Here is a 16,050-nt window from a genome sequence, read left to right as displayed (position 1 = left end):
TGTGTCTCACATATGCCTGCTCTCCCTCACATACTGCTGTTCTTGTGCCCAACATTGTGCCCCCCTTCATTCCTCGACCTTTCCTGTTGACCTGTTAGGGCCTCTGTGTAAGTTTTGTCTCCTTTCTTTCCTTTGGACCTTTGTTTAACCCTTAAACGGTCCAAACGTATATATACATTCACGTGCGTAGTGCCCCGAACATATATACAGTGGACCCCCGCATACCGTTGGCATCACATAACGATTAATCCGCATACCAATGAGCCCTCTTGCACGGATTAAAATCGGTATGCGGGGGTCCACTGTATACGTTTTCTTTGTCATTCATTCAACACTGCCACAATAAGCCTGAGTCACCTAGACTTGAGAGAATGGGTGTGCGCACTCACTGTGCACCATATTAAAATCATTGGGGATGCCTGGGTATCATATGCTCCTTTTTCCTATTAAAAGAAAAAAATTTTCTCAAAAAATTTAGGGTGCTACGCGAGTGAACGTATATACACGTTTGGACCGTTTAGGGGTTAATATTCTGGTACCTGCTCCAGATACCATGGACCCCTAGTTGTTGGCCCTATACTTCACTTCAGCATATTTACTTCATCTTCTAGGGCCCATTTCTTGGCTTCTGCAACTTCAGCTTGTGACTCTCACCTCTTCTCTGCCTCCATCCTCTTCTCCATTTTGTGGTAAGCTCATCTAGTTTGCCTTCCCACACTTGGTCCATCTTTTCCCATAGCTCCTCCCTCACAGGCCTATCTTCCTCTTGTCCCCTGAGTTTCCGACTTCCTCTCTGGGGCCTCATTTTCTATATATATAGTTCCTTGATAATGTGTTAAGTCACAAAAGCACTTGGAATTTCCCTAATTTTTCACAGTGGTTGCTCTATATATATATATATATATATATATATATATATTTATATATATATATATATATATATATATATATATATATATAATTATTATTATCACACTGGCCGATTCCCACCAAGGCAGGGTGGCCCGAAAAAGAAAAACTTTCACCATCTTTCACTCCATCACTGTCTTGCCAGAAGGGTGCTTTACACTACAGTTTTTAAACTGCAACATTAACACCCCTCCTTCAGAGTGCAGGCACTGTACTTCCCATCTCCAGGACTCAAGTCCGGCCTGCCGGTTTCCCTGAATCCCTTCATAAATGTTACTTTGCTCACACTCCAACAGCACGTCAAGTATTAAAAACCATTTGTCTCCATTCACTCCTATCAAACACACTCACGCATGCCTGCTGGAAGTCCAAGCCCCTTGCACACAAAACCTCCTTTACCCCCTTTACATTATATATATATATATACAGTGGACCCCCGCATAACGATTACCTCCGAATGCGACCAATTATGTAAGTGTATTTATGTAAGTGCGTTTGTACGTGTATGTTTGGGGGTCTGAAATGGACTAATCTACTTCACAATATTTCTTATGGGAACAAATTCGGTCAGTACTGGCACCTGAACATACTTCTGGAGTGAAAAAATATCGTTAACCGGGGGTCCACTGTATACAGGAGGGCCCCACTTATACGGCGGGTTAGGTTCCAGGCTACTGCCATAAAGCGGAAACCGCCGTAAAGTGGAACACCCTTTTTTTCCACTTACAAATGCATACAAACACTAGATAACAAGTTTACACTAACATATATTATGTTAGCAATAGAACCAGGCATAAAAAAAACAATAAAAAAGTACAATACACACATAGTGCACTCATTACTTACCTTAAAATATTTATAGTCTTAATCTAGGGTGAGACAAGTAGAATTTATTGTAAGAAATCAAGTGTGGTATGTATGGTAGTCAGCCAGGCTACCATACCAGGCCACGCCACCCCACCCACACATACTATTCTATGATATTTAAGCATCCCAGAGCGATAAAATGTATATACAGTTCACTCATTACTTACCTTAAAATATAGGGTGAGATGAGTAGTATTTATTGTAAAAAATCAAGTGTGGTATGTATGGTAGTCAGCCAGGCTACCATACCAGAAAGAATGAGTGCATGAGAGAGGACAGGCGCAGAGTTATGTAAACAAACCAGGCGAAGGTAAGTTTTGTAAACAGTGTACACGTCTGGTTTCTGTACAAGTTACATTGTGTACAGGTTGTCTCTACATTGATATGGTAGAATAAATAAAAAAGAACACTCCCATTCTCATGTAACATCATTTTGAGAAGAAATGATGCTCTGAGTGAAGGCAATGGAAGTAAGTCACTCTGACTTTTTTGGGTTATCCTAGGTTCTCTACACATATGTTGTTATGTATTTATGTTATGTATCGTGTTTATATAATTTTGAAAAAAATATCACGGATGGATTAATGAAAATGTGTATATTAACGTAATATACAACATTTAATGATACACCGAGCTCAGACAGCGTAAACAAACTGAACAGGTTGTGGACGATCACTCGGTCAGGCGAAATAGACGGTATTAATACGTGTCCAGTTTTAGTTCATTCATGTACATTTGTAAGAGTTTGTGAAACTTTTACCTTATAATATTTTTATTATTATTCTAATAATTAAATCACGAAACAAATACTCTTACACTGTGTACAAGTTAGTACAGAATTATAGCTATAAAGTGAAGGCATACGAAAGGAATATTTTTCTACAGTTATCCCTAGTAACAGGTGACGGGCTAGAGAAAACGTAATTCTTCCGACACTTCTACAAACCATTTGGTAAACATCTCATATATATTTCTATAAATTTTTATACTGTGGGTGCATGTATCATGTTTGTGTGTTACATAATGTGTTTCTTATATAATTTTGAAAAAAATATCATAGATAGATTAAGGGAAATGTCTATATTAACGTAATATGCGACATTAATGCGCCCAAGAGATTGTTATTATTATTATTATTATTATTATTATTGCATCAAGAGTAGAGAGACTCTTAGTGATTTTAATGTGTACCTACATGCCAGCACAGTGTGTAAGTTTATTTAGGTACAGGTGTACACAAGTTTAATTATCAAGTACAATACATATAAAATATACAATAACTTTAAAACACTTGAAATTTTGGAAAGTTTCCAGACATAATAAGGAGATGTGCTCAGGGAGAATGTAAACAAACTCGGTGGGCTGCTGTGACCGTATTAGAAAGACAGGTGGGGGGAGCCGTATAGCGAGTTTTGGTCATAATTTGAAATGTCCGTATTAGCGGAACGCCGTAAAGCGAAACGCCGTAAAGCGGGGCCCTGCTGTATATAATATATATATATATATGTAATATATATATATATATATATATATATATATATATATATATATATATATATATATATATGGTAGGATTGCTGGTTTCTTTTTCTGTCTTATAAACACGCTAGATAACAGGGATATCTTGCTACTCCTACTTACACTTTGGTCACACTTCACAGACACGCACATGCATATATATATACATACATCTAGGTTTTTCTCCTTTTTCTAAATAGCTCTTGTTCCTCTTTATTTCTTTTATTGTCCATGGGGAAGTGGAAAAGAATCTTTCCTCCGTAAGCCATGCGTGTCGTATGAGGCGACTAAAATGCCGGGAGCAATGGGCTAGTAACCCCTTCTCCTGTAGACATTTACTAAAAAAGAGAAGAAGAAAAACTTTATAAAACTGGGGTGCTTAAATGTGCGTGGATGTAGTGCGGATGACAAGAAACAGATGATTGCTGATGTTATGAATGAAAAGAAGTTGGATGTCCTGGCCCTAAGCGAAACAAAGCTGAAGGGGGTAGGGGAGTTTCGGTGGGGGGAAATAAATGGGATTAAATCTGGAGTATCTGAGAGAGTTAGAGCAAAGGAAGGGGTAGCAGTAATGTTGAATGATCAGTTATGGAAGGAGAAAAGAGAATATGAATGTGTAAATTCAAGAATTATGTGAATTAAAGTAAAGGTTGGATGCAAGAAGTGGGTCATAATAAGCGTGTATGCACCTGGAGAAGAGAGGAATGCAGAGGAGAGAGAGAGATTTTGGGAGATATTAAGTGAATGTATAGGAGCCTTTGAACCAAGTGAGAGAGTAATTGTGGTAGGGGACCTGAATGCTAAAGTAGGAGAAACTTTTAGAGAGGGTGTGGTAGGCAAGTTTGGGGTACCAGGTGTAAATGATAATGGGAGCCCTTTGATTGAACTTTGTATAGAAAGGGGTTTAGTTATAGGTAATACATATTTTAAGAAAAAGAGGATAAATAAGTATACAAGATATGATGTAGGGCGAAATGACAGTAGTTTGTTGGATTATGTATTGGTAGATAAAAGACTGTTGAGTAGACTTCAGGATGTACATGTTTATAGAGGGGCCACAGATATATCAGATCACTTTCTAGTTGTAGCTACACTGAGAGTAAAAGGTAGATGGGATACAAGGAGAATAGAAGCATCAGGGAATAGAGAGGTGAAGGTTTATAAACTAAAAGAGGAGGCAGTTAGGGTAAGATATAAACAGCTATTGGAGGATAGATGGGCTAATGAGAGCATAGGCAATGGGGTCAAAGAGGTATGGGGTAGGTTTAAAAATGTAGTGTTAGAGTGTTCAGCAGAAGTTTGTGGTTACAGGAAAGTGGGTGCAGGAGGAAAGAGGAGCGATTGGTGGAATGATGATGTGAAGAGAGTAGTAAGGGAGAAAAAGTTAGCATATGAGAAGTTTTTACAAAGTAGAAGTGATGCAAGGAGGGAAGAGTATATGGAGAAAAAGAGAGAGGTTAAGAGAGTGGTGAAGCAATGTAAAAAGAGAGCAAATGAGAGAGTGGGTGAGATGTTATCAACAAATTTTGTTGAAAATAAGAAAGTTTTGGAGTGAGATTAACAAGTTAAGAAAGTCTAGAGAACAAATGGATTTGTCAGTTAAAAATAGGAGAGGAGAGTTATTAAATGGAGAGTTAGAGGTATCGGGAAGATGGAGGGAATATTTTGAGGAATTGTTGAATGTTGATGAAGATGGGGAAGCTGTGATTTCGTGTATAGGGCAAGGAGGAACGACATCTTGTAGGAGTGAGGAAGAGCCAGTTGTGAGTGTGGGGGAAGTTCGTGAGGCAATAGGTAAAATGAAAGGGGGTAAGGCAGCCGGGATTGATGGGATAAAGATAGAAATGTTAAAAGCAGGTGGGGATATAGTTTTGGAGTGGTTGGTGCAATTATTTAATAAATGTATGGAAGAGGGTAAGGTACCTAGGGATTGGCAGAGAGCATGCATAGTTCCTTTGTATAAAGGCAAAGGGGATAAAAGAGAGTGCAAAAATTATAGGGGGATAAGTCTGTTGAGTATACCTGGCAAAGTGTATGGTAGAGTTATTATTGAAGGAATTAAGAGTAAGACGGAGAATAGGATAGCAGATGAACAAGGAGGCTTTAGGAAAGGTAGGGGGTGTGTGGACCAGGTGTTTACAGTGAAACATATAAGTGAACAGTATTTAGATAAGACTAAAGAGGTCTTTGTGGCATTTATGGATTTGGAAAAGGCGTATGACAGGGTGGATAGGGGGGCAATGTGGCAGATGTTGCAGGTGTATGGTGTAGGAGGTAGGTTACTGAAAGCAGTGAAGAGCTTTTACGAGGATAGTGAGGCTCAAGTTAGAGTATGTAGGAAAGAGGGAAATTATTTCCCAGTAAAAGTGGGCCTTAGACAGGGATGTGTGATGTCACCGTGGTTGTTTAATATATTTTTAGATGGGGTTGTAAGAGAAGTAAATGCGAGGGTCTTGGCAAGAGGCGTGGAGTTAAAAGATAAAGAATCACACAAAGTGGGAGTTGTCACAGTTGCTCTTTGCTGATGACACTGTGCTCTTGGGAGTTTCTGAAGAGAAGTTGCAGAGATTGGTGGATGAATTTGGTAGGGTGTGCAAAAGAAGAAAATTGAAAGTGAATACAGGAAAGAGTAAGGTTATGAGGATAACAAAAAGATTAGGCAATGAAAGATTGGGTATCAGATTGGAGGGAGAGAGTATGGAGGAGGTGAATGTATTCAGATGTTTGGGAGTGGACGTGTCAGCGGATGGGACTATGAAAGATGAGGTGAATCATAGAATTGATGAGGGGAAAAGGGTGAGTGGTGCACTTAGGAGTCTGTGGAGACAAAGAACTTTGTCCTTGGAGGCAAAGAGGGGAATGTATGAGAGTATAGTTTTACCAACGCTCTTATATGGGTGTGAAGCATGGGTGATGAATGTTGCAGCGAGGAGAAGGCTGGAGGCAGTGGAGATGTCATGTCTGAGAGCAATGTGTGGTGTGAATATAATGCAGAGAATTCGTAGTTTGGAAGTTAGGAGGAGGTGTGGGATTACCAAAACTGTTGTCCAGAGGGCTGAGGAAGGGTTGTTGAGGTGGTTCGGACATGTGGAGAGAATGGAGCGAAACAGAATAAGTTCAAGAGTGTATCAGTCTGTAGTGGAAGGAAGGCGGGGTAGGGGTCGGCCTAGGAAAGGTTGGAGAGAGGGGGTAAAGGAGGTTTTGTGTGCGAGGGGCTTGGACTTCCAGCAGGCATGCGTGAGCGTGTTTGATAGGAGTGAATGGTTTTTAATACTTGACGTGCTGTTGGAGTGTGAGCAAAGTAACATTTATGAAGGGGTTCAGGGAAACCGGCAGGCCGGTCTTGAGTCCTGGAGATGGGAAGTACAGTGCCTGCACTCTGAAGGAGGGGTGTTAATGTTGCAGTTTAGAAACTGTAGTGTAAAGCACCCTTCTGGCAAGACAGTGATCGAGTGAATGATGGTGAAAGTTTTTCTTTTTCGGGCCACCCTGCCTTGGTGGGAATCGGCCAATGTGATAAAAAAAAAAAATAATATATATGTGTGTGTGTGTGTGTGTACACTCGCCTATTTGTGGTTGCAGGGGTCGAGTCATAGCTCCTAGCCCCTCCTCTTCACTGATCGCTACTAGGTCCTCTCTCTCCCTGCTCCATGAGCTTTTTTAAACCTCGTCTTAAAACTACATATGTTTCCTGCCTCCACTACGTCACCTTCTAGGCTATTCCACTTCCTGACAACTCCACCATCTTTCACATACTTCATCAACATCTTAATTTACACATGAATGTCTTGCTGAACTCTGGTCCTCCACTAAATAAACAATATCTCTTAGTGTATAATAATTGTCCTATATATTTCAGGTTTGCACTTCATGGACAAGTCAGCAGAATATTATTGCAGGATCTGTCCAACAAAACTAATGGGGTCATTTAAAGATGCAAAAGTCCATTTTTCTTCACGTGAACATTATGATAATTATGTTGCGTATCTTAAAACACGTGAGGTAAGTTTATTTTTATTATAATTATTTTCTTGTATCCCTCAAGGGAGAAGATGCCTTTATGAAGGTGAAGAGCTCTTGATCTAATTGAAACTACTCTTTCTTTCCCTGGATCAAGCTTCATTACCTCCCTTTTCCATAGTGTTGTTTATGACCCTTATAGTGCACCTCCTGCCCTCTCCTGCACTATGCAATAACTTGCATAGTGCGGTTAATGCACGTCAAAAAAATACGTTACTATGCAGTACCATACTGATCAAGGTATTATAATGTGTTTTAATGTAATATGTTAAAGTAATACCATTAAATACATCAGATCACAAAAATATTTAGGCTGTTGCTTAGTAGTAATCAGTGCACAGGAAACTCTTGCACACACTTGCAAATAAAGAAATTACAAAAAATAAAAACAAAAAAATAGTACTAAAGTTTTTTATTACAGTTGTAAATAATGTACCATACATTCAGTAAAGAAAAAGATCATTTTATTGTGAAAAATAGTTGCACAACAAATTTTGCACAGGATTTTTCTATTTGTATCTTTATAGCATGGAATATTATTGTGTAACACCTGCCTAACTCTGTTTCATTCAGTGTTCGGATCCTTGTTCATTATGAAGTCATGAGTATCTTCTACTTTGACAGTTAACATTGTAACCTATGTCAGGTTTTAAGTAGTGTGTGAGCATTAGTAATTGTCTGCCCAAAATGCCCTGGCATGCTAGTGGCTTTCTTTGTACTTAACAGCACTTCATAAAATATAATCATGCATTGTAACCTTTGCAAAGGAATAAAATTTGTTTGTTTTGTTTCCTCATCAGAATTAATCTGATGGCCTATTATGGTGTCATCAGCAAACTTACTAATGTCGCTGTTTATTCCCTCATCTCTGTCATGTATGTAAATTGTGAACAACAAAGGGCCCAACACGAACAACCACTGTGCAACACCATTTATGATGCATTCCCACTCTGATTTTGCCCTATTTATGCAAACACACTGTTGCCCACTGGTCATCTACACTGTCCAGGAAAAAAAATTCCTGTTGTGTGCCTCTACCTACCTCAGCAATCTCCGATGTGGAACTCTATCAAAACCTTACTGAAGCCCATGTACACATCATCATATTCATTACCTTGATCTAACTCCTCCAATACCTTAGTGCAAAAAGTTAGTAAATTTATAAGGCAGGAATGCCCATTTGTCAGACTTTGCTGTGATTCACTGATCAATATACATCTTTCAAATTGGCTTCAGATAGCCTTGGCAATTATGGATTCTATGAATTTTCCCACAGTGGAGGTTAAGCTAATTGGTCTGTAATTTGGAGCTAAGGACCTGCCTCTTGCTTTGTAGATAGCTATCACATTTGCCATTTTCTATTTATCAGGCACTATGCCAGTTTGTAGTGATCTGTTGAAAAGACTATCCAGAGGTTTGTTAAGTTGCTCCTTACATTACATTATTAGCCTTGAGAATAGTTTATCAGGGCCTGGGGGGATTTGTTTGGTTTTCTGAGTAAAATTATTAGTGACTAAGATAATGTCTTTTTCTCTCTTATCATGCTTGTCTCTGCTTTCTCTTCTGATGTTTTCACTCCTGATAATTTATTATATTTTGTGTATTTTTATAGGCTTTATACTACTAATTCTTGAATTTCATTATACTGTATGAAGAAATTTGAAAAAAAGATTTTATTGTCTGTTCTATTCATAATTCCATTGTATTTTAATTTCAGGAAATGGAGTATAAGAATACAATGCAATCAGAGACTTTGGATGTTGAGAAACAAGATAGTAAGAGCCAAGAAGGAAAGGAACAGCAACAAGAGAATGATAGTTTGCTGGAGGACAAAGAGTGTGCAGAAGTTACTGAAAGTATCAGCAGTGAGAATGTTACTGATGTAGAGTGTTTGAATGAAAGTTTACATCAACTCAGACTCTCTTGAGAAGGTATTAAGTAATTTCCTTGAAATAAAAGCACCAGGTATTACTTGTGTTAACTTGATCTTTATGATGTAAAGTAAGAAAAAAAAAAACTTAAGTAAGTTTTAGTGTACAGTAATTCACTTAACCCTTTCACTGTTGAGACCGCTGCTGCTCACAAACTTGCTCTTGTTGAAGAATTTAAAACAAAAAAATAATTTCTCATGAAATGATTGAGAATCGTTTCCTGATGGTAACGGCATCAAAAGTACGAAATTTAATAGAAAACTTACGGAATTATGCTCTTGCGAAGTTAACGATCTTGGCAGTATTTATGCATCAATGATTTTGCCCAATTTGAGCCCTATTTTCAGCCAGTTCCATTGTTTCAGTCGACCAAACTCATAGCTATTTCGCTAGAACTCCATTTATTCTATCGATTGAGTACAAGAAACTGCCCATTTACCGATTTCAACTACCCAATAAAGATCAGAAATTGGTAATTTGGCCAATTTCATATACATTCAAGGCCAATTTCAAAATAGGGTCCAGAATTAACAATACAAACATTCCTAGCACAAAAATAACATTTTCTGTGTTCATTAGTCATGTCTCCAGACCCTCTTATATTACGCTTGCTTTCCATTTTGAATGGTTATTCACACACAAAAAAAATAGATTTACTATTATCCAGACAACTGCATTATTGTAAAAATGGTATAAATAATATCAGCACGTTTGTGAAAGCATATTAGACTCACCAATTGACGTGTATTGGACGCGTGACTTGATTTGTTTACTCTTGAATATCGGCAAAAATTGAACATTTCTGCTACTTTGAGATGAATTTCAAGGTAATTTCATAAACCCTTCAAAATCATCTCTATTTTTGCAATATATCTTCCATTCTATCAAATGAGACCAAGAAAACGAGAATACAACTATAAACACCATACAAAAAATAATCCGTAAAGTCGGTGTTTTAATCCAAAAGCACTGTTTTTTTTTTCTCATGTACTGCATCCTGCAGGATTTTTTTTATACTGCACACACTGACCACTCAGGCCTATTCTCTCAGATGTAGGCCTACCAGCTTTCTCCCACAAGATTGGAAGTCGCTAGAATTTTGGCATATTACGGGACCGACAGTTAAAGGGTTAAGTATAAGCTATGTTAATCCTATAGAGAAACACACAACTACAACTTATATAATACTTGTACTGTGTAAGGAGAAGTTATGGAAGGTGACAGGTGGGTCAGTACACCATGTGAGTAGAGATGTTGGAAGGTGACAGGTGGGTCAGTACACCATGTGAGTAGAGATGTTGGAAGGTGACAGGTGGGTCAGTACACCATGTGAGTAGAGATGTTGGAAGGTGACAGGTGGGTCAGTACACCATGTGAGTAGAGATGTTGGAAGGTGGCAGGTGGGTCAGTACACCATGTGAGTAGAGATGTTGGAAGGTGACAGGTGGGTCAGTACACCATGTGAGTAGAGATGTCGGAAGGTGACAGGTGGGTCAGCACACCATGTGAGTAGAGATGTTGGAAGGTGACAAGTGGGTCAGCACACCATGTGAGTAGAGATGTTGGAAGGTGACAGGTGGGTCAGTACACCATGTGAGTAGAGATGTTGGAAGGTGACAGGTGGGTCAGTACACCATGTGAGTAGAGATGTTGGAAGGTGACAGGTGGGTCAGTACACCATGTGAGAAGAGATGTTGGAAGGTGACAGGTGGGTCAGTACACCATGTGAGTAGAGATGTCGGAAGGTGACAGGTGGGTCAGCACACCATGTGAGTAGAGGTGTCGGAAGGTGACAGGTGGGTCAGCACACCATGTGAGTAGAGATGTTGGAAGGTGACAGGTGGGTCAGTACACCATGTGAGTAGAGATGTTGGAAGGTGACAGGTGGGTCAGTACACCATGTGAGTAGAGATGTTGGAAGGTGACAGGTGAGTCAGTACACCATGTGAGAAGAGATGTTGGAAGGTGACAGGTGGGTCAGTACACCATGTGAGGAGAGATGTTGGAAGGTGACAGGTGGGTCAGTACACCATGTGAGGAGAGATGTTGGAAGGTGACAGGTGGGTCAGTACACCATGTGAGGAGAGATGTTGGAAGGTGACAGGTGGGTCAGTACACCATGTGAGGAGAGATGTTGGAAGGTGACAGGTGGGTCAGTACACCATGTGAGGAGAGATGTTGGAAGGTGACAGGTGGGTCAGTACACCATGTGAGGAGAGATGTTGGAAGGTGACAGGTGGGTCAGTACACCATGTGAGGAGAGATGTTGGAAGGTGACAGGTGGGTCAGTACACCATGTGAGTAGAGATGTTGGAAGGTGACAGGTGGGTCAGTACACCATGTGAGGAGAGATGTTGGAAGGTGACAGGTGGGTCAGGACTTAATAATATTACTGGCTCATCTATTTGTTATGGACTATCTTCTGCCAGTATTTTGTATGACTAATTGATAAGTGGTTACAGTGTATTGTGTAATTTAATATAATTATTTGAAACTACATAAAAGTAAAAGTTGTTAGTCATCGCTCACCTGAGTGTAAAGTAATGCTTAACAAACTTTATTTTGGATAATGTTGCATTAAGCTGTATCAAGTTTATAGGAAAATACAAAATATTACTTCCTAAATATACATTATGGTAAGGTGGAGAGGAGGGCAGACGAGGAAGATCAAGTTACAGAGGACATTATGTGGGAAAGTTATCTAGCAGTAGTGTACTTCAGGGCTGCTATGCTGAAGGTACCTTGATGCTGCTCGAGTCAAGGTGCAAAGTTAGCAATCTAAGTGTAGTTTATGCTTCAGTGATTTTGCTCAATTTATGGCTTACTTTAAGCCAATTCTATTATTCCATTCAACCAAATTCTTTGCTATTTTGTTAGTATAATGAAGAGAATCCATAGTTTGTTGATTAACCCCTTCAGGGTCCAAGGCCAAAATCTGAAGTGGTGCCCCAGTGTCCAAGAATTTAAAAAAGAAAATTATTTTTTCTTTTGAAATGGTAGAGAATCTTTTTGTGAAGGTAATAAAACAAAAAGTATGAAATTTGATGGAAAATTGACGAAATTATGCTCTCACAAATTTTAATGTGTCAGCGATTTTGCCGACTGACTCCCATTTTAGGCCAATTACATTATTCCAGTCGACCAAATTCTTAGCTATTTCACTAGTATTACTTCCATTCTATTGATTGAGCACAAGAAATTGCCAAGTCAACTGTTTCAACTACAAAATAAAGTGATCGGAAATTGGCAATTTGGCCAATTTAACACAAATTTCAAAATATTCCAATTTCAAAATAGGGTCCAGAATAAACAATGCAGACATTCCTGGCACTAAACTAACATTTCCTCTGTTCATTAGTTATGTTTTGAGGCTTTACAAATAAATTCCATTTTGATTTTTTATTCACATAATGAATTTTTATTCACACCAAAAAATAGAATATTTACTGTTATGCAATATTGTAATAATTGTATAAATATCATCATCACATTTGTGAATGTATATTAGACCCACCAGCTGGCGTGTATTAGACATGTGAGGTCGTTTGTTTACTCTTGAACATCGGCAAAAATTTAACATTTCTGCTACTTTGAGCTCAGTTTCAAGCCATTTCCAGTTCTAAATTATTATTATTATAATCAAAAAGAAGCGCTAAGCCACAAGGGCTATACAGCTCCAGTTCTAAAACCAATCAAAATCATCTCTATTTCTGTAATATGTCTTTCATTCTATCAAATGAGACCAAGAAATTGCAAATACAACTATAAAAAACATACGAAAAAACACTGCAAAGTCGCTGTTTTTATCGAAAATCATGGTCTCAGTTTTTTTCTCTCATTATACACAGTGTGCTGCAGGATTTGTTTTATGTGGTGCACACATACCACATAGATGTATTCTCTCATATCTAGGCCCAAATGTACCACTCACAGTTTATCAGAGTGAACTGAGCTCATGGCGTAGATCTACGGTTTGGACCCTGAACGTAAAGCCGTAGATCTACGGGACGGACCCTGAAAGGGTTAAGAGGAGGTGCGGGATTACCAAAACTATTAACCAGAGGGCTGAGGAGGGGTTGCTGAGCTGGTTTGGACATGTAGAGAGAATGGAACAGAATAGAATGACTTAGAGAGTGTATAAATCTGTAGTGGAGGGAAAATGGGGTAAGGGGTCAGCCTAGGAAAGGCTGGGAGGGGGTAAAGGAGGCTTTGTGTATGAGGGGCTTGGACTTCCAGCAAGCATGTGTGAGCAAGTTAGATAAGAGCGAATGGAGAGAAATGGTTTTTAGGACTTGACGTGCTGTTGAGTGTAAGCAAGGTAACATTTATGAAGGGGTTCAGGGAAACCGGCAGGCCGGACTTGAGTCCTGGAGATGGGAAGTACATTGCCACCTGCACTCTGAAGGAGGGGTGTTAATGTTGCAGTTTTATAACTGTAATGAAAGCACACCTCTGGCAAAACAGTGATGGAGTGAATGATGGTTAAAGTTTTTCTTTTTTCGGGCCACCCTGCCTTGTTGGGAATCGGCCAATATGTTAATAAAAAAATAAATTTGTTAGTATGCCTTCTGTTTTGTCGGTTGCCTTGTAAAGTGCACAGAAATCAATAATTGGCCAATTTTACACAATATTAAAAGATACCAATTAAAAAGCAGTTCATAATCAATGTTGACATTCCTGACACAAACATTTCCTGTGTTCAACAGTCACATTCCCAGGCCTCTCTTATATTACACTTGCCTTCCATTTTGAATTCTTATTCATGCAAAAATAGATGATTTACTTTATTTCTGGAATAAAATATAACCAGGAAAAATTGGTCATGGTTTACAGTGTCCCAAAAATTAAATCAAACCTATTAAAAACCAATGAAACAGACTTACCCACTCTCTGGAATATCAACAAAAATCTAAGATTTTTATTTTGAGATCAGTTTCATGCTACTTCTAGTCCTGAAACCAATTAAAACCATCTCTGTTTCAGTAGTATGTCTTCCATTCTATCAAATGATACTAAAAAAACAGCCAGTGAAACTATAAAAAAAATTCAAGAAAACACCTCAGAATTAAACCATACCCCCGGCCGGGATTGAACCCGCGGTCATAGAGTCTCAAATAATTCACCTCAGAATTATTTTAAACCATATGCACAGTTGCAGTTTTTTCCCATTATGCACAGCATGGGGCAGAATTTTTTTTATTCTGTGTACACTCTTTATCTAGACCAAAATTTACCACCCACAGCTTATTTAAGTGACTTAGAACTATGTGATAGACCCTGACCTCATGATGTAGTTCTACTTGATGGATCCTGACCTCATGACGTAGTTCTACATGATGGATCCTGACCTCATGACATAGTTCTGCATGATGGACCCTGACCTCATAACGTAGTTCTACATGACGGACCCTGACGTCACGACATAGGTCTACATGATGGATCCTGACCTCATAACATAGTTCTACGTGATGGATCCTGACCTCGTGACGTAGTTCTACATGATGAACAATGAAAGGGTTAAGTCGCAAACTAAACAATTTATTTAATAAGGCTCACTGTGTGGGTGAAACATCATTAACCCTTTGAGGGTCGACAGGCCCTCTCCGAAACTCGTTCTCAGGGTCGGCCAAATTAAAAAAAAAAAAAAATTATTTTCTCTTATGAAAAGATAGAGAATCTTTTCCCGATCATAAAGACACCAAAAGTTTGAAATTTGATAGAAAACTTACGGAATTATGCTCTCGCAAAGTTAGCGGTCTCGGCGATGTTTACGCATCGGCGATTTTGCCCACTTTGAGCCCCATTTTCGGCCAATTTCACTGTACTAGTCGACAAAAAACATGAATATTTCGCTAGAACTCCATTTTTTCTATCGAATGGGTGCAAGAAACCACTCATTTATGAAATTCAACTATCCAGTACAGTGGTCAGAATTTAGCAATTTTTCCAATTTCACACAAATTTCAAAAGATGCCAATTTCCGAATAGGGTCCAGAATAAACAAGAAAGACATTCCTGGCACTAAAATGACATTTCCTCTAGTCATTAGTCACGTCTCAAGGCCCCTCTTATATTCTTTTGCTTTCCACTTTGAATTTTTATTTTCACAAAAAATATAAGATTTACTGTTATGCAGACTACTGCATTAGTGTAAAAAATGGTATAAATATTATTGGTGCACTTGTGAAAGAATATTAGTCTCACCAGTTGACGTGTATTGCACGCTTGGCACGATTTGTTTACTTTTGAAGTTTGGTAAAAATCGAACATTTCTGCTACTTTGAGCTCAATTTCAAGGCACCTTTCATTGTAAAACCAGTCAAAATCATCTCAATTTCTGAAATATGTCTTCCATTGTATAAAATGAGACCAAGAAAACTAGAATACAACAATAAATACCATACGAAAATACACTGCAAAGTCGCTGATTTATTAAAAAAAAATGGTCAAAGTTTTTTTTTTCTCATTATGCACTGTGTGCTGCAGGATTTTTTTTAGACTGTGCACACTGACCACATAGACCCATTCTTTCATATGAAGGCCTACCAGCTTTCTCCCACTAGATTTGAGGCCGCTAGAATTTATGAGTACTAGTACGTCAAAAACCCCTACGCGTAAGACGTACTAGTACGACGAAAACCCTCAAAGGGTTAAGAGAGGCTCTTATTATACTGGATTTTTGTGTTCTTTATCAATATATTTGTTGGTTATTTTGTTTTAATATTCAAAGTGGTTAATATTTACACTCATAAGAAAGAGCACATTTTCAATGACATCCTATTTAGTTGGCTTTAAGATGAGTAGT

At 38.6% G+C, this 16,050-nt stretch overlaps 1 protein-coding gene across 3 annotated transcripts in view; it reads left to right on the top strand.

The window, feature by feature from the left end:
* LOC128701156 (uncharacterized) overlaps positions 1 to 12,651 on the top strand; it is a 163,665-nt gene extending 151,014 nt beyond the window's left edge. For 2 of the 3 annotated variants that reach the window (XM_070100642.1, XM_070100641.1), the window contains exons 10-11: positions 7,154 to 7,296; positions 9,032 to 12,651. In XM_070100642.1, the coding sequence (XP_069956743.1) occupies positions 7,154 to 7,296; positions 9,032 to 9,241 (353 nt within the window). In that variant the 3' untranslated portion in view covers positions 9,242 to 12,651. The remainder of the gene's footprint in view (positions 1 to 7,153; positions 7,297 to 9,031) is intronic. The other variant, XR_011394061.1, reaches the window with a different exon arrangement.
* Positions 12,652 to 16,050: the final 3,399 nt, after the last annotated feature.

The sequence above is a fragment of the Cherax quadricarinatus genome, chromosome 73 (genome assembly GCF_038502225.1).
Source record: "Cherax quadricarinatus isolate ZL_2023a chromosome 73, ASM3850222v1, whole genome shotgun sequence".
NCBI lineage: Eukaryota > Metazoa > Arthropoda > Malacostraca > Decapoda > Parastacidae > Cherax > Cherax quadricarinatus.
This window is presented reverse-complemented; position numbering and strand designations above follow the sequence as displayed.